General features: G+C 41.6%; 2 protein-coding genes across 3 annotated transcripts in view; one reads left to right on the top strand and one right to left on the bottom strand.

Moving 5' to 3' along the window:
* Positions 1-696: 696 nt before the first annotated feature.
* Positions 697-8202, top strand: STAR (steroidogenic acute regulatory protein). The gene is made up of 7 exons (XM_037526053.2): positions 697-899; positions 1959-2072; positions 2381-2508; positions 3883-4041; positions 4186-4370; positions 4983-5076; positions 5576-8202. Exons 1-7 carry the CDS (start codon positions 836-838, stop codon positions 5687-5689), a joined length of 858 nt encoding a protein of 285 aa, XP_037381950.1. The 5' UTR covers positions 697-835; the 3' UTR covers positions 5690-8202.
* A 617-nt stretch (positions 8203-8819) lies between these two features.
* The window catches only part of ASH2L (ASH2 like, histone lysine methyltransferase complex subunit), a 31138-nt gene continuing 21111 nt past the window's right edge, over positions 8820-18846 (bottom strand). For both annotated transcript variants that reach the window (XM_037526049.1, XM_037526050.2), the window contains exons 11-16: positions 17495-17662; positions 16743-16936; positions 12047-12139; positions 10462-10560; positions 9649-9708; positions 8820-9549 (exon numbers count right to left, since the gene is read on the bottom strand). In XM_037526049.1, the coding sequence (XP_037381946.1) occupies positions 9442-9549; positions 9649-9708; positions 10462-10560; positions 12047-12139; positions 16743-16936; positions 17495-17662 (722 nt within the window). In that variant the 3' untranslated portion in view covers positions 8820-9441. The remainder of the gene's footprint in view (positions 9550-9648; positions 9709-10461; positions 10561-12046; positions 12140-16742; positions 16937-17494; positions 17663-18846) is intronic.

Here is an 18846-nt window from a genome sequence, read left to right as displayed (position 1 = left end):
TGCACCCCCCCTAGCTGCTTCCCCATTGGTCACCCAATAGAGCAGGAGAGTAGCCTGCTCTGTGACCAGTCTGGAGCTGAGTGCTGGGGGCAGGGGAGAGGGGGTGAGAAGGGAAGTGGACATGGCACTTGCTCAGGGGAGAAATAGTCCCACAAAAAAGACCAGCAAACACACAGCTAAGAAATCAGCACCAGAGAGATGTGCCTCTATAGTGATGGTAAGGATCTGAGTCAGAGGGATAAGGCATTCCAGAACATCTGGATGGCCAAGGAAGACTTGACAGAGAAGGGGTCACGGTGGGGTCTGGGGAGTACTGTTGGGATGTTGGAGGAGACTCAGCTGTATCGAGTCCCTGGTTAAAAGCACAGAGCCCTGTTAATTCTGGAGTCTCTGAGGACACGGGCTAGAAATCTACCTTTTAGCAGAACCCTGGTGCCATTTGAGAAATACTGTGCTATGATGTAGGTTTTCTTCCTGCATCACAGCTGCTTCTCTTTCTCTCCCCTCCACCCACACGTCAGGCACCAACCTCCCTACTCCTTTCTACACATGCCTCACCATCTGCAACCCCGCTCCCCACAAATGGCCAACGCAGCTCTGAAGCAATCTCTCTATCCTTGACCCCTTCCTTTGCACGGTGAATGATGGCTTTTTTATCTCCCAGAGATGAAGCACAGCCTTCAGCTGGGGGCATTTAAGATACAGACCACATTAGGTCTCAGCCACAGCTGCAGGACCCAGAGGTAGATCTTGATAGCCCCAGGAAGGACAGAAGAAGCCACCACAAGAGCAGAGGCGGCAGCAGCACAGTTCCCATCTCTGTCCCACCGCTGCAATGCTCCTAGCAACATTTAAGCTGTGTGCCGGAAGCTCCTACAGACATGTGAGCAACATGAAGGGTGAGTTCCCCCGAGGAGGTCTTTAGGGGGAATAGGCACTCTCAGGCCCGGTGCTTTAGTGCAGAAGGGCTGGAATGGGGGTCAGGCCACTCAGTTCTGACCCCAGTGATACCTCTGTGCTGGTAAGCCTGTCCAAGTAGCTTCCATTCGGGGCCCCCATTTTCCTACCTGAAGACAGGCTGGATACTAAAATGCCCACATCCCTCCCAGATTCTGTACTCTCTGGTGGCCCTCCAGGTGCCAACCTTCCTGGCTTTGCCTTCCTCTAGGAGGGGTATCAAGGGTACCAGGAAAGTCTCAGACAGAGTAGTAGATATAAGCCTTGACTTCAACAGTGCTCAAAAGCCTGAGGTGAGCTGGGAGGAGAGAGGAAGAAAAAGGAAGGTGAGTAAAACAGCAAGAGCAAGGCAGAGAGAAAGTGGGTGGGGGAGGGCCGTCTTGTTATTACCACATAAGCAATAGCAGGCAGAAAACTGTTACTAAAGGCCACTAAAGCCAGAACCTAAGGTCATGAGTGACCCCCCTGCTGCTGCTGCAGGGCACATAATGAAACCTAAACAAACCCTTTCCAATTACACTGGGTTAAAATAGCTTCTACCTTAAATTGAAGCCAGGCTTGGAAGACCGGCACCCAGCAGTGAGGTTGTTCTCACTCCATCAACAAGACTTACCTGGGTCAGATTCTAGCAGCACACAGACCTCAGGGGGTGGGTGTCTTTATTCTCCTTCTGAAGTAGCATGTTCCTGGTTGTTTGACCAAAGCTCCTTGCATGAAGGCAACTTCAGCAGGCTCTTGTGCAGCCCCACCCTCAGTAGGGCCAGGCCTGGCCAATCAAGATGGAAGGCAGTAGACTTACTTCTGGGCCTTGGCGGTTGCCTTGTATACTATAAGGAGCACTGAACCGGGAGTTGAGGACCTGGCTCTAGTTCAGGTCCATGTTAGAAATCTGTTCAGAGTCCTCTCCAAGTCCGTTTTCTCATCTGTGGCAAGATGGGGTGGAAAGGTCCATCTCTGAGGGGTTCTCTGGCTCCTGAGCAAGTTTCCTTCCCTCCCTGCAGGGCTGAGGCACCAAGCTGTGCTAGCCATTGGCCAGGAGCTGAACAGAAGGGCACTGGGGGGTCCAACGCCCAGTGCATGGATTAACCAGGTTAGACGTCGGAGCTCTCTGCTTGGTAAGTGCTGAGGTTTCTGAGCTTCTGCCAGTGGTAGGAGGCTCCCGGGGTGCAAACACTGCAGACGGTCCTGTGTCCTCTCCCCACCCCATTCCCCACCTCATTCATTTTGAAATAATGTTTCTCAATACCAGATCCCCTCTCTGTCACTTGTAGCTGCTGTGTCTAACTTGACCTGCAGGCTGGACCCTGTGACTTTAGTCTTGGCTCTTCAGAGAAAAGAGAGGTCGAGAGATCAAAGGGACGCAAGCTGGTGGGAGGCCAGGGGACCGGAAGGAAGCTTGGTTGACCCTCAGCTCTATGTCCAGGGTCTCGGCTGGAAGAGACTCTCTACAGCGACCAAGAGCTAGCCTATATCCAGCAGGGAGAGGAGGCCATGAAGAAGGCCCTGGGCATCCTCAGCAACCAGGACGGCTGGAAGAATGAGAACCAGCAGGTAAGGGTGGTCCTGGGGGAATCCCTAGTTCCTCGCTATTCCATTGCCATCTTCAAGGGTCACTGCTCTTCTCATACTCCTGTCACATGCAGTAGTCACTGGGTAGCAAGAAGTTTTAACTTGAACTCTCCTTTCCCAAGAATATATCCTCAGATATCCCCTTCCCCCATCAGACATTCTGGAGACGAGAGTTTAAGAAACAGTTTCCTTATCTTTAGCCACCTCCAAATACACTGTGTACCCATTTAACAGACTATGCAATGGGGAGTCATGTGCTTTAGAGACCTTTTCACTCTGGGTCACAAGTTCCAGCGCAACATGCTGAGTCTGAGTCTGTGCTGCTCACCTTGACTGGGTGACCCAAGCTCACTTGCAGCAGGACTGAACTGGAACACAGGTGGCCCAAGGCTTCTTGGGTTCTCTGCTCCTGAGTAAGGCAACTTCACTGGGGGCCAGCACCAAGATACATGTTTTAAAGTTAGTGGTTCTATTGACACTTTGCTGGCTGTATCTTCACTAAAAATTTATGTGCTGCCCATTGCCCAAAGTTCAGGAAAAACCTCTCCTCAGGCCTCCCCGGTGGTACAGTGGTTGAGTGCTGGGTTGCGAAGCTGCCTGCAGCCTCTGCAGCACCAGTTCAATCCCCAGCTGCCAGGTGAGGGTCCACATGGCGCGCAGACCTCTCCTGCCACCCGCTGCTCCCCTCAGCAGTATACTTCATCTGTCTGCCTGTTCTGCTCCCCACTCTGGCTCTGGTGATCTCTCACCCTCCCACACTTCTGACTGTACCCAGTGCTTGTATAAATAAATAATCTTCAAAAAAAAAAAAAAGAAAAGAAAAACTTCTCCAAGTTCTCAGAGTTAAGACACTAATTTGGGAGTCAAGGAGTATGGGATCTAGCCCCAGCACTGCTCTTAGCCAAGGGTCCCCAGGCAACTCACTGACTTTCTCTAGTCCAATATTTCTCTGTATAAAATGAGGTATTGGACTAAAATAATCTTCAGGATCCTGTCCAACATTCTATCTATGTCATAGCTGGTTTAGACCAGACTTTTTCCATTCTCAGCTTTGTATCTTTCAGGATGCTTGTGCTTCTGAAGGGCCTTTTCAGTTGGACTTACCTACACTAACAACATTTGTCACCAAGAAAATATCCAGGAAGTAGTTCACTTGCCAGGTCTTTAGCAGATTATGAGGCTGTGGCAAGAAAGATTACCTAGACTGACTTAATCAGAAGTAGTTCCAGACTACCTCATGCTTGAAAGTTCTCTTTGTTCTTCCCCTTCCTACCTTGCCTGGCATGGTCATTGTGCCCTTGGCTAGAAATAGTTTTTTTCTAACCTTTATCCTGGGCTTTCTTTCCATCATGACAGATGAATGGGGACAGAGTGCTGAGTAAAGTGGTCCCAGATGTGGGCAAGGTATTCCGGTTGGAGGTGGTGGTGGACCAGCCCATGGAAAGGCTCTATGAAGAACTTGTGGAACGCATGGAAGCCATGGGCGAGTGGAACCCAAATGTCAAGGAGATCAAGGTGAGGAGAGTCCAGGTGTGGGTGAGAAGGACCCATGAGAGCCTGATCTGAAGGTGGAAAAAAGAAGGAAAGGGCTGCAGCTGTGGGTGGTACCTTAGCCCATGTACGGCTGAATGCTGATTCTGGTTCCCTGTGGCTTGGTAGGTCCTGCAGAAGATTGGAAAAGATACAGTCATCACCCATGAGTTGGCTGCAGAATCAGCAGGAAACCTCGTGGGGCCCCGTGACTTTGTGAGTGTGCGCTGTGCCAAGCGCCGAGGCTCCACCTGTGTGTTGGCTGGCATGGCCACACACTTCGGGGAGATGCCTGAGCAGAAAGGTGTCATCAGGTAATACTGGCAGCGGGCTCAAAAGTTCCCTTTTTCCTAACACAGGCCTGGGTATGCACCCACCTAGTGTGATGAACCCTGGCTCCAAGAAACTGGTCCTTGATCCCAACCCACAGTTGCCTTTTCCAAGGGAAGATTCTCATTTTCCCTAGCAGGGAAGGAAGATAAGATTGATCCTTACTTCTATAGCAGTATATCCTGACCCTCCCAGAAAGTTTACAACAATAATTTTCTAAAGCAAGAGTGATGGATAAGGTTTAGCTGGTATGGTGGGGTACAACTGTACTGGTGATTAAAATATACCCCATAGCACTTAGAACACTGTTACCTAAGTTTCCTAGAGCCCCAGTTACCACCATAGACCCCATCCCTGACCTCCCTCTGACCCAGAACTAAAAAGGCACCATAGGAAGCCTTCCAATTCTGCTCCAGCTACAAACATTCGTTCCAATGAGCTGGTAAATTTGACAACATTAACTTATCACCCTTGGCAAACAGTACTTTTCTGATGTGATCTGGAAAAGGTACCTTAAGAAATGTAGCAAATGTTACTGGCCAGCATAAGAGAGAACTCTGAATAGTCCTCCTGAATCAACTTCGCTTCATTTGCAGAGCTGAGCATGGTCCCACTTGCATGGTGCTCCATCCCCTGCCTGGAAGTCCCTCAAAGACCAAGCTTACTTGGCTGCTCAGCATTGACCTCAAGGTGAGGGGCATGGGAGGTGGCTCAGTGGATGGTAGTGTCAAGAAAACATGTTCTTCCCTCTCCCAAACTATCCCATATGAAACATTAAGGTACCTCTTTCATTTTGAGAGAATCAAATTATTGTAGTGGGAAGAGACTTGAATAATGCTATTAAACTATTTTAAAAGTCTGTAAGTTGCCCCTTCTTTTATCATATTTCAACTCTGTAGTTAGCATTTTATAAAGGAAACTTAGGCCCAGAAGAGCATGGTAACTTCCTCAGAGTCTCACAGCTAGAAAACAGGGCTGAAATTTGTCTTGATAAAATTGTGCTTCTGACTGTCAGCGATAGCAAGGGCACCAATATAGTCTTCTAGCCTTTGACCCTGGCCAACTGCACAGTTTATAAACAGAGCTGGAACACAAAGCCCCAGACAACCCACAATGTTTGTGAAGGGGAGCAGAGGTGTCTAGAATGAACAACACCCACAGCGTGACCAAATTCTATCTTCCACTCTAGGGATGGCTGCCAAAGACTATCATCAACCAGGTTCTCTCACAGACCCAGGTGGATTTTGCCAACCACCTGCGAAAGCGCCTAGAGTCCAGCCCTGTTGCTGAAGCCAGATGTTAAAGACCAGACTGCTTCTCCCAAGTGTTCTAGCTACATGGGCCTACATACGCGTGAGGAAAATCGCTGCTAGACGCCTGCAAGTCTGCTTGAGAATTTCATCTGGGGATGAAATCTGGGGGGGTAGGGGGGGTAGCAGTATATTTAGAGTATGACATGAGGACTCAGACTGGTAAAGTGTTAGTACTAAGAAAACAGGAATGAGGCTCTTAAAGAGGAAGAGCCTTCCATTTCACTAACTGTGAAATATAGGTTAAGGATCCCAAAATATTTTTAAAACTTTTTTTCTGGGCCCTTGACACCCAAAAATATCTTTAAAATGTTACTAGGTGTCTTCTAAAAATCTTGCCCAACTTTTCTTGATGAAAAAATACAAAACTAATTATTAAACTGCACCTCCCACTTCTTCCTTGAGCAATCAGAATAAAGAATCTGACACAAAAACTTCTGTCTGTACCTGTTTTAAAATTCTACTAAAATTTTTTCTTCTTGTAAATTACACCTTCACATTAAACTAGTTTTGGGTAGATTTTGACTAGTTAGACTAACTCCTCTAGCTTATTAAAAGGAAACACTACTGGAGACCATGTCATTCAATTATTTAGAATGTCACCTAGAATCATAAAAATGTAATTCTGTGATATGCACAAGCTGAAAGTTCTTAAAAAAATTCTGTAACTGGCAGCTGACTAATGAGTACTGTAAGATGATTGTAACTGAGGATTTTTTATTTTAACCTAATAAAAAGGGAGGATAAGCACCATGTATGAGAACAGCATTACTAAGATAAACAAAAGTAAATTATATTCTCCCATAATCGACTATTTAGACCTAAAATGGGAACTGAATCTTTAGTTCAGAGTATATCAGCTCTCAGCATGGCTTAAACTGTCAATTCTCTGCCTTAATGAGTCAATGTTTTACTATTTTGAGAGGTGGCGGCTAAAAGGACTATTCTGGTGATAGCAAATTCTCTTTCCAAGATTCAGAAAACTTATACTTTTTTTTTTTTATTTTTATTTTTTTTATTTTTTTATTAGATAATAAATTTTATTGTTATATTCCCCATACAATTGCAGCGCCCCCATTCTGACCCCAATCCCTCCCCTCCCGCCCCTGCCCCCCTAAAAGTGTCTCTGGTTCATAGTTTTTTGTTGATTTTGATTTTCACTTTCTTATACAGAAAACTTATACTTTAAAAATAAAATTAGGAGGGGTTTATTTTGCTAAAATGTGTCAGAAGGATGAAAAGCCAACAATGGCCACTTGAACCTTTTCCCTTCTAATCCTAATAGCAATGATGATTTATTAACATGATTTGAAGAGCGCTCTAGTGTTTTAATTAAACCAATGAGCATTAGTGGGAATGCTGATTATTTATTGAAGTATTGACGTTTTATTGATAGAGGTATTTATTATTATTTATTCTGATTGCTTTAGTTTATTTTTGGCATAGATGAAATTATTATTTATCCATCCAGGAGTTTCAAAAGTCAGAGGGATAGTTGAAGTAATCATAGTACAAAATTATCATCCACTCCCACTTAAGAGAAGGTGGCTATATGTTTAAAGATATGTAAAGTGATATATATTCTTGTTTCAAGAGACAGACTGATTAGAAATGGGCTCACAACAAATGCCAAAAAATTATAATTTACTGAATTTAGCTGAATTATAATTTACTGTCTTAAAACTATGCAACTGTATCTTTGAGATGACTGGGGAGTTATTTTATCAATTGTTTAATTTTGCACTGAAATAAAGTAAGTTGTTGGTGATGATCTGTGTACAGAAACCATTTCATATAGGACTATATGAAGACTGAGTATACATTGAGCCCTTCATATGAACCTTATGGAAATTCACATACACTTTTTAATATTAACAGGCAAAGTCATTACTTCTGTAACTTCTGATTTATGAAAGTCAAATACACAAAAATCTAATTTTATAATTTAGCTAGAGAGCAACGGTACAACATATATATGACAATTATGTTACAAAAATTATACCTCCAAACTCCTCTAAGTAACACCACCCTCACTTTATTAAAGACCTACGAACTCTGATGATCCAGAAGTTTTATAATCAAGTTTGTCTTTCAAGACCAGCCATGAATGAATAGTTGGCAAGGGGAATAGGCTGAGACTCCAGCTTACTATCACATTGATTTGTTGTTAGCTTTTCTGTTAAGGGGAATGGAATACCAAAACAAAGAGCCTGTGTCATTTGTCAGGAGACAGATATATCTTCAAAGCCACTGTGTTAAGGGCCCTTCCTGGTGGCACAGGGATTAAGTATCAGCACTATCAAGCTATCACCAGCCACTGAAACGTGAGTTCGATCCCTGGCCAAAGAGCTAACCAACATGGCACAGCAGACCCCTCTTGTCTCACCTGCTGCTCCCCTCAGCAATGTATTCCAGTCAATCCACCTGTTCTGCTCCCCACTCTGTCTCTGGTGAATCCTTTCACTCACCCCACCCCACACCTTTGGACTACATCCCGTTCTTGTATACATGAATAAATAAATCTTTAAAAAAAAAAAGCCAATGTGTTAAGACACCAATAGTCACTTTAAACTTATACAACTTCTTCAGCAGGCATAACATATGGTGATTCTTGGTAACATATCTACCTACCTTATGGTGAACCACTCTACCTTTAATCTAGGTAGAAAGTTACATGCTATAGTCTTTGGGCAATCCTGAGGAGCCTGCATTGCTACAGATATATTATTAAAGGAAGCTAAGGAAGCCATAAGAGGATCCCAAAGAAAGGCTCATTCTTATATTCCAAGTTTTAGTATTCTGAGAACTACCCTTAATCCAACTACTACAAAGGAAGATAAGCAAGACAGGAAAACAACCTGCATATATCAGCACACATTTTCAAAGTGAAGAGCTAAAGGGAAGATATTAGTCCTTTTAAACTCTAGCCCATTTCCTTGAGACTGATTTTCATAGGAAAAAGGGGGTGATGAGTTGGATAGTAAGAATATGTAACGGGAGTAGGTAGATATACAAGCCAGAAACTCTCTCCTCCTCCAATGTTGGCTCCCCTTCCTCAGAATGCCCATGCTTTTGACAATGTCACAGAGAAACCCAACCTGAAAGGGAAGAAAAGTGCCACACAAACTTGAAGACAAGTTTTATTTGGGAAGTTTCCAATTGTTAAATTGCAAGCAAATTCCTTTTCACAATTACAGTTCTAGAGTCCTAAGCATTTCAGAGATCCCAGTGTTGAAAGTAGATTTCAAAATTAATGACAAAAACAAGCCCACATCAAAAGGAAAGAGCTTTTGGACTGGTTTTTAATGTACGGCTATTGATTTCAGCTGCTCTCACAAACAGACCCACCACTTCCTTGGAAATCAGGTGGGATGGAGTCAATGCCCACAGAAGGGAATGTCTTTAAATAAGTTACTTGGACAAGATTATTCACTCCTTAGAAAATACAGTAAGATAGTAAGTCCCAGTTGGTGGGGTTTGTGGCACAGCACCAGTTTCACAGGGAGCTCATGGGATTCTAGGGTCAGCAGTTATTAGCATATGGCACACAAAATTAGAGCCGTCACCAGAAGAGGGGAGAGTATTAAAGGGCAGGCCTTTTCCCAGCCCCACCCAGCCTTTAACTGACTAAAAGCAGAGGCTGTGTTTTACAGCATCTTCTGGAGAATATTTACAACAGTTAAACAGAACCCTGCCTCCCCCAGTATCATTCCCCAGAAAGTCCGTATCTACAAGAGGGGCCTGGTCAGGGTTCCCATGGGGGACTCCGCCTCCCATCCACTTCTGTTTCCACATGATACAAGACATCAGCCAGAGTGTGTTCTACCACAGCGCCCCAGCCCATGTCACTCATCTGGGGGAGGAATAAGAAACAGCAAATGAAGTGATTAGAATAACTATAGCAAGAAATAACAAAGATACAAAAAATGCATATTTTTTTAATGTTACTCACAGGGCGGTAAGTGAGATCCTTTGGAGGATACTTGAAGCATGGTCCAAAGTTAATGGAAACCTGGGATAAATTCAATTCAAACAGAAGTGAAAGGTTAATTTGACATGGCAAATTTTAAATATAGCCATGCCATTCAGGATATAACAGGAATGGATATTAATATTGCTAAAAGTAGCTCAACGTCCTAATGTCCATTCATCAAGAATTAATAAAATAGACTTGTGTGCATTTTTTGTTTATAACCTAAAGATTTTCTTATTTTCAATGATGGCTATACTAGTGATAGAAACATATGGAAACATCTAGGCATTAACTATTTTTTTTAGTTTTATTATTACTTCTATAGTTCGTTTTTGTTATTTTTGTTGCTTTAGCATTAACTTTTCAAATCACTTTTTCAAAAAGACTAATGGTAGTCCCCTTCATGCTGGGTCATATTAAAAAATATATATTTTTTTTTAGAAAAAAAATATATTAAAGCAACAACTACTAACTGGTTATGGTAGGTCATTATGACCTACAATACCACACTGATTTATGCATGCACATATATATATATCCTTTACAATGAACAATAACATTTATCACACAGTACATTCAAAAGAAATGTACGGGACACACTAAATGCATGATTTTTATCTATCTAAACAAATACTGAAATGCTCAACTGTTTTTGGAACAAACAGTAACATTCCCACCTCACTCCTAGGTTATTCAGATTTCTTTCTAGAACACAATCAATGATTCTTTTATCATAACCATTCATCTATTCCCTCAAATTCTGTTCACAGGTCAAATAGATATGATATTTACCGTGCAGCTCTTGTACAAGGAGATGGCTGGAAAGTAAACTCCTTCAAAAATATCTTTGTAAGCCACACCTTGATTGACCCCATTTTTATAAAATATTATCTAAAATTGAAAAAAAACAAACATGGTTTTACTTCAGAATTTAAAAACAGAACAAACTTATTAGAAAAGCTCACTTGGAGAACCCTATCGAGGTACTACCACCATATTGGTAATAACATATAGCTTGTGTATTAACAATAATCTTAAATTTATATAATACTTTTAAAATTTTCAGAGAATTTTTACATGCACTATTCTAATTAGTCTTCAGGTTTGCTATCTGAATTCCAAGCTACTTATACCACACACAATTCTTTTTTCTATGTATTTATTAGAGTAATTTGGTCTTCTACTGATTTCTTGGAACACTACCTGTTTATATACTTTTCCTCTTCCTTTGCATCAGGTTCTCACTTCTGCAATTCCACTTTGAAAATCTCTTGATCTTCTGAATCAAAAAGTTTCTGAATCCTCATTTTCTTTACTCTCTCTCAATGATCCTGAGTATTCTCTCTTAACCACTATATACAGACTTCAAAAAACATTTCTTTTTCTGGAGTAACTTTCTCTGACTCTTCTTATCGTTATCTTTTCCTTGGCTATATTTCCTCGGTGCATGCCCCTCAGAACTATTAACTGTTTCCTTTTCCTATTTTTTTCCTAAAAACAACTGGAATCCAAGTTTAGTTCTCCTACACCTGCTTCTATATTCCTGTCCCAGTGGCATCACTGCATTTTTATAGAAAAATGTTTCCAACTTGGAAGGAACTTCCTCCCTCCTTTATGGCTGATCCAGATGTCCCAAGTCCTTTTTTGACTGTACTAAGACCTTGGGCACATTCCCAAGAACACTGGGAACAGGTCAGGGAAGTTGTAAAGAACACTGAATGGACCACTTATATCTGCTGCCCCTGAGACGCACAGCAAGCTCCTCTGTTCTCATCTCCCAGTGTTCTTCCCCCTTTGTACTTGATATCTGCTCTGATAAAGGTATTGCTCACTTGCTTCCTCAATCACCTGTAGACTTTCTAATTAGGCCACTGATTTTAACCATTTTTCCTAGTGTTCCTGAAAAAAACTAGTCATTCCTCAATGGCAGCACCATTCTGCCAAAGAAAAAGTACAAACAGGGCCTCCCTGGTGGTGCAGGGGGTTAAGGCGCAGCACTGTGAAGCTATCCGCAGCCACTGCAGCAGGAGTCCAATCCCCACCAGCCAGGGAGCTAGCCACATGGTGAAGCAGACCTCTCCTGACTCGCCCGCTGCTCCCCTCAGCAGTGTATTTCAGTTGATCCGCCTGTTCTGTTCCCCACTCTGTTTCTGGTGAATCCTCTCATCCCCCACATCTCTGGCCTGTACCCCCACTTTTATATGCATAAATAAATCTTAAAAAAAAAAAAGAAAGAGTACAAACATAGGAGGCAGAGAGTGAGCTTGCTCTACTACGAATAGCTGTGTTAGGCCTATTTCCCTCATTTTTATAATTGAGAGATTGGTCTGGATCTTCAAAGTCTTCTAATTCTGATGTTTTTATGATCATGACTCACCTCACTATGGGGAGTCGGCTTTAGGCTCTTCTCTGCTTTATCCACAAAGTCCTTTTCCTCAAAATACAAATAACTCTTGAACTTTATCAAAGCCTTGAAAAAAAGAGAGAAAGGGGAAGAGTAAGAATATTAAAGCATCAGTTACATTATCATGACATAGTAAAAAAGCAGTGAGTTGTTGTGTTCTGAATCAGACAGGAAAAATCTTTGCAGATTAGTGATCCTAGATTTTGAGCAACAATGTGCTTAAAAAAAAAAAAAAGATAAGTTTGCTGAACATTTAAAAAAAAAAAGACTTGATTTATGCAGAAACACATACATATAAACATATAGTCTTACAACGCCCATAAAAATGGCTACAATTCATAAATTTCGTCCCTTAATAAACTCTGAGAAAAATGACAAGCTAACTGAGTTTACTGAGTTTAAACTGAGCTTACCTAAAATCTAGTACTCAAAATATTTTGAGTTCCATTCCTTTTTAGTTCCCTGCCTGTTTCTCCTATGATCTCTGGGTCACCTCTTTCTTGTTGGTTCTGAAGAATCTCTTTAACTACTCACTCCCAGATAAGAATATGACATTACATTTTCTGAATCTCAATTTCTAAGCACATCCATTATCTATTTATCTATCTTAACCATGGTTAAAACAAAAAACCTGATGGTGCAGGGGTTAAAGTCTCAGGGCTATTAAACTATCACCAGTCATTATGGCATGAGTTTGATCCCAGGCCAGAGAGCTGACCCGCGTGATACAGCAGACTTCACCTATCTGATCCTCTGCTCCCCTTAGCAGGGTATTTCAGTAGAATGCCTGTCATCCCTACTCTGTCTCCAGTGAACCCTCTTACCCCCTGTACCTCTGGCCTACATCCCAGTTCTTGAATGCATAAATAAAAGAAATCTTAAAAAAAGACCCAGGGCCTCCCCTGGTGGCGCAGCGGTTGAGCGCTGGGCTGCGAGGCAACCTGCAGCCTCTGCAGCACCGGTTCGTTCCCTGGCCTCAGGCGAGGGTCCCACCAAAAAAAAAAAACCCAAAACTTTCCCAAGATACAAAAGACCATAAAATGACTACTATAATTCCCTCACACCATGTCCCTCAATTCTCAATTTCCCTTTGCTAAAAACAATCACTGTTCCAGTATCCTCTGTCCTTAAAAAAGCCCAGGTATATATTAATAGCTTGAAATTAAAGAGTACACACATAGACACAAGCCCATGCCACAAAAATGAGAAACAAACAAAAAAGGGCATACAAATGGTAGTGTACTATACAATTCTGTGTTGTATCTTAAGTTTTTCACTCAATGTATACTGGAGATCCTTCTATATCAGACCATGGTGCTTCTGAGCACATTCATAATATTCTACTGTATGGACATATTCTTAACAAATTATCTAAATTAAAAGCAAAATTTTATAATATAAATAAGTAAATAATTTTTAAAATTTCCCTAATATCCTGAGGTAACTGTAGACCTATGTACACCCAAAACTAGGCATTAATGGAGTTTTCATTTAAGGGTTCTAGATGGCAGGCAGCACAGTGTGATGTAATCAATAAAATGGGTGCTTAGATTGCTTGTTAGGAGAACAAACTTGGAGGATCTCTATGACCCAATTTCAATCAAGACAGTGTGGTCCTGGGCCTCCCTGGTGGCACAGCGGCTGGGCACTGGGTTGCAAGGCTGCCCGCAGCCTCCACAGTGCCAGTTCGATCCCCAGCCGCCAGGTAAGGGTCCCACATGGCGTGCAGCCCTCTCCTTCCGCCCGCTGCTCCCCTCAACAGTGTGCTTCATCAGTCTGCCTGCTCTGCTCTCCGTTCTGACTCTGGTAAATTCTCTCACCCTCCCGTGCTTCTGACGGTGCCCACTGCTTGTATGTATGTATGCATGTATGTATGTATGTATGTATAAATAAATAAATAAATCTTTAAAAAAAAAAAAAAAAAGACAGTGTGGTCCTGGCATAAGGATCAACAAAGAGTTTTCAAAAACAGTGCTAGAATAACAGAATGTCCATGCGGAAAAAAAATTTAACATTGATTCCTATACATCACTCCCTACACCAGAATTGAGAATTAATTAAAAGTGGAGCAGAGACCTAAATATAAATGCAAACCTTAATCTTTTTAAAGGGAAAATAGAATATCTTCATGACTTGGGGTAGGCAAAGATTTTTTAACTCACAGAAAGCAATATAATAATAGTGAGAAAAATTTTGATAAATTCCATAAAAATTTAAAACTAGTTCATTATATCATTAATGAATAGGTAAGTCATAAAGTCAGAGGAAAAAAAATATTTTAAAGCCATTTCTAATAAAGAACTGTAATCCAGTATATACAAAGAATTCCTACAATCAATACAAAAAAGATTAAACTATCCAGTTTTTTTAAAGGTAAAATATTTGAACAGAAACTTCACAAAAATAGATGGCCAATAAGCATATGAAAACCTGTTCCACAACAGTGGTTATAGAAGTGCTAATTTAAACCACAATGATATACCACAACACATCCACCCAAGTGGCCAAAACTGACAGACAAGGAATGCTGGTAAGGATGCAGAACAACTAAATTTCACATACATTATTGGTGGGTAGGTAAAGAGTCAGCTAATTTCTTTTTTTTTTCCCAAAGATTTATTTATTTATGCATACAAGAGCTGGGGGGGGGCGGGTATAGGCCATAGATGTTGGGGGTGAGAGGATTCACCAGAGACAGATCAGGGAACAGAACAGGCAGATTGACCGAAGTACACTGCTGAGGGGAGCAGCAGGCGAATCAGGAGAGGTCTGCTTTCCCATGTGGGTTGCTCCCTGGCCGGCCGGGGATCGAACTTGTGCTGCAGAGGTTGCGGATTGCTTCATAGTGCGGTGCTTAATCCCTTACGCCACCAGGGAGGCCCAAGAGTCAGTTAATTTCTGACAAAACGAAATATGTAACACCCTGTGACCCAGTAATTTCATTTCTAGGTCCTGAACTCCCAAAAGAAAACATATTCACGAAAAGATTTGAACAAAAAATGTTTGCTGCCCCAAACTTTTAACAGTCAAGTGTCTATCAAAAGGAAAATAATAGCTACATGTCAATTATACCTCAATAAAGCTAGAGAAAAAAAAAAGAAAATGGATACACTGTGGTATTATTTATACAATGTGACACTAGTCTGCAGTAGAAAGAAAAACTATAAGTACACAAAACAGCATGAGTTAATCTCAACAATATTAAACCAAATGATAGAAGCCAGATAACAAGGACTACATATTGCATGGCTCCTTAAGTAAATCAAGACCAAGCTAAGCCAATGGAGCAGATGGAATAGAAAGAGAATCAAGAAGAGTGCATACTGATTCCATCAGCTTAAGCTGCAGATGCTGACTCGGTCAATCAGTCACATTTTCTGCATAAGCAACATACAAATGAAACCAGAAAACAATATGCCACCACCATATGGTGGTCTATGAAAAAGTGCAGTAAATATAAAGTGCAGTAAATATATTAGGGAAAAAGTGAGAGGAAAAGAAAAAAAACCGACTAACAGAATAGAATTAGATGGAAAAAACAGGTGGAATACAGTGGTTGCCTCTATAGGGTAGCACTGTGGCTTGACAAGAAAGAGCATGAGGGAACTTCCTGGGGTGGGTAAGATTCTATGTCTTGGCAGGGGTTTGGGTAAATGCAAAACTCAGTGAATATACACTTAAATTTATACCTTTATAAAAATTTTATACCAAATAAAACCTAAACAAATATTGAACAAACCATAGCTAAAGACAAGCATCCTGAAGTATTTAAGAGGACAGTGTGATGTCTGCAATATTCTTTGGAGTGCATTAAGGAAAGATGGCTCAATGGATGGAGGCACAGGTGGAAGAATGAATGGATTACATGTCAATGGTAAAATCTAGGTGATGGGTATTTGGACAGACTTAAATTCTTTCAACTCTGTTATGTATGAAAATTTTCATAAGGAAATGTTGGAAAAAACATGACTGGTGGGTCAGCAGGTCACATGGTCTCCGTGGTGGCACAATGGGTTACTAAGTCTCAGCACTATGAAGCCACAGGTAGCCACTGCAGCATGAGTTCAATTCCCATCCAGGGAGCTGACCCACATGGCGCAGACCTTTCCTGTCTTGCCTGCTGCTCCCCTCAGCAGAATATTTCAGTCAGTCTGCCTGTTCTGTTCCCCACTCTGTCTCCGGTGAATCCTCTCACCCCCCACACCTCTGGCCTGTACCCCAATTCTTCTACATAAAAATAAAAATAAAAATAAAATCTGTGGGGGCCTCCCTGGTGGCGCAAGGGGTTAAGCAACACACTATGAGGCAATCCACAGCCTCTGCAGCATGAGTTCAATCCCCGGCCAGCTGGGGAGCTGCCCACATGGCGCATCAGACCTCTCCTGACTCTCCCGCTGCTCCCCTCAGCAGTGTACTTCGGTCAATCTGCCTGCTCTGTTCCCCACTCTGTCTCTGGTGAATCCTCTCACCCCACACCCCACGCCTCTGGCCTGTATCCCAGCTCTTGTATGCATATATAAAAATGAATCTCTTAAAAACAAATAAATAAATAAATAAATAAATAAATAAAATCTTAAAAAAAACAAAATATGAATACATAGGTCACAGTTGCTGGCAATGGCTGCCATAGGCCTTCAAACCCAGGAATCTCTCAAAAGAGCACACTCACCTTATCTTTATAAGTATCAGGCAGTGACTTGGCCGTCTCTGTGTCTTCAGGAAGATTGATATAAAATCCCAGGACATCTCCTTGTCCATAGCCAGAAGAGTAGTGTTTGCCAATAGACTGGTGGAATTTAGTTCCCTTTTTGCTCCGCCAAGAATAGCTAAATTTATCATAACCTAAGGGAGCCTGAAGGTTACCTGTCCAAATGAAAAAGATATAGAGGCAATCATAGGACTGCTAAGAAAGAGTCTATTCCTTTTATTTTCTCATCAATTTTGTAAAACTACTAACTTGAGGCCTCTCTGGTGGCTTAGAGGTTAAGTCTCAGTCCTATCAGTGCTATCACCATGATGGCCTGAGAATGGCCTGAGTTTGACCCCCAGCCAGGAAGGTGACCCACATATGGTGCAGCAGACCTGTCTTGCCCCTTCCTCCCCTTAGCAGTGTATTTCAGTAAATCTGCCCGTTCTGCTCCCCAACTCTGTCTCTGATGAATCCTCTCACCCTCCCTCCCACCAACCTCTGGCCTGCACCACAGTTCTTCTATACGAAAATAACTAAATAAAATCTTTAAAAAACAAAAACTGCTAACTCACAAGCAATTATAGAAATATTACTACAAGTTACAAACCAACTAAATCTTCAGGAACCGAATTTTAAGTTCATAGTCCAATAAGCCCCAAAGTCCTGAAGTTTAGCTAGATGGTCTCTCCTTCTCTCCCTGCTGCGACATCCACAGTCCAGCGCCAACTTACCTAATGGCTGGGACCAACCCAATCTGGCAGCAGTGTCTGGTGGCATCTCATCCACAGTGATTTCAAAATACCAGGCACCTTTCCGTACCCCATGAGAAGCCCGAACCATCGAGTAGCCCTTCTCTCCAACCACAGTGAGCCGGTCATCAGAGATCTTCAACTGAGGAGCTTCAGGGATGGAGATGAAAATGAAGACATAAAGGTCACTGGAGATACCTAGAGGAAGCTGCCACAAAAACATGAGTTCCCTGCACCCCTATGTTTATAGCAGCACTATTTTACAATAGCTAAGCTTTGGAAACAACCCAAATGCCCAAAAATAGATGACTGGATCTAGAAGATGTGGTACATATATACCATGGAATATTACTCAGCATTCAAAAAAGATAAACACATGCAATTTGCAGCAACATGGATGGAGCTGGAAGGGATCATGCTCAGCGAAATAAGCCAGAAAGAAAAAGAAAAATACCAGATGGTCTCACTCATAGCAGGAATCTAGAAAACTTAAATAAGGAACAAAGGAAAAAGAATAACTATAAGAAAGAAAATATCAAAATCAACAAACAACTATGAACGAGAGACACTCTATGGGGGGTGGGGGCGGGGAAAGGAGGGATTGGGGTCAAAATAAGGGGGCTGTAATTGTATGGGGAATATAAAAATAAAATTTAAATATTTATTAAACAAAAAAAAAAAAAAACCACAAAACATGAGTCCCTTATACTCCAGGAAAACAAAATATAAATCAGAAATATCAGGGCAGGAATATGAAATATTAATTCAGAAGTCTAAAAATCTCAACATGAGAAACAAAGAAAAGAGGAAGAAAAGCAAGAAAGGTTCGAGGTAATCTAGTTTTTACTAAATATTCACGATGACACATTAAAATTATACTATCTATCCTCTAAAATAAAACAAATCAATTGTAATCTGTTTGGATCCTGATTTTTAAAAAATCATCCTCTAAGTATTTAACTTCTATTTTGAAACAATTTCAGATTTTCAAAAATAGTGCAAAATTTCATATGCTCTTCACTCAGCTTTATTACATGTTAACACTATCCATAATAATTTAAACCAGAAAATGACCAATGATATAATACTATGAACTATTCTGTAGATAACCTTCAAGATAAGTGAATTATCCAAATAAATTCCTTGTCTGCACCAGGATCTATTCCAATATCCCACATTTCACTTACTTATGACGTCTCCTCAGTATCTTCTAACTTGGGAAAGTTCCACTGTCTTTCATGACCTTGACATTTTGAAAAGCACTGGCCACTTTAATTTTGTAGAATATCCCTCAGGCCACTTTAGTTTATAGACTATCCCTTAATTAGGTTTTC

This window comes from Talpa occidentalis, unplaced genomic scaffold, assembly GCF_014898055.3.
Source record: "Talpa occidentalis isolate TD23 unplaced genomic scaffold, MPIMG_talOcc4v2.1 talOcc4.4, whole genome shotgun sequence".
NCBI classification, from domain to species: domain Eukaryota; kingdom Metazoa; phylum Chordata; class Mammalia; order Eulipotyphla; family Talpidae; genus Talpa; species Talpa occidentalis.
This window is presented reverse-complemented; position numbering and strand designations above follow the sequence as displayed.

What these genes read in the sequence shown, in the direction of transcription:
- STAR (XM_037526053.2), top strand. Translation starts at nt 836, where the DNA reads ATGCTCCTAGCAACATTTAAGCTGTGTGCCGGAAGCTCCTACAGACAT. An exon ending in ACATGTGAGCAACATGAAGG is followed by an intron (nt 900 to 1,958) that starts GTGAGTTCCCCC and finishes CCCTCCCTGCAG; the next exon opens with GGCTGAGGCACCAAGCTGTG. An exon ending in GAGCAGAAAGGTGTCATCAG is followed by an intron (nt 4,371 to 4,982) that starts GTAATACTGGCA and finishes CTTCATTTGCAG; the next exon opens with AGCTGAGCATGGTCCCACTT.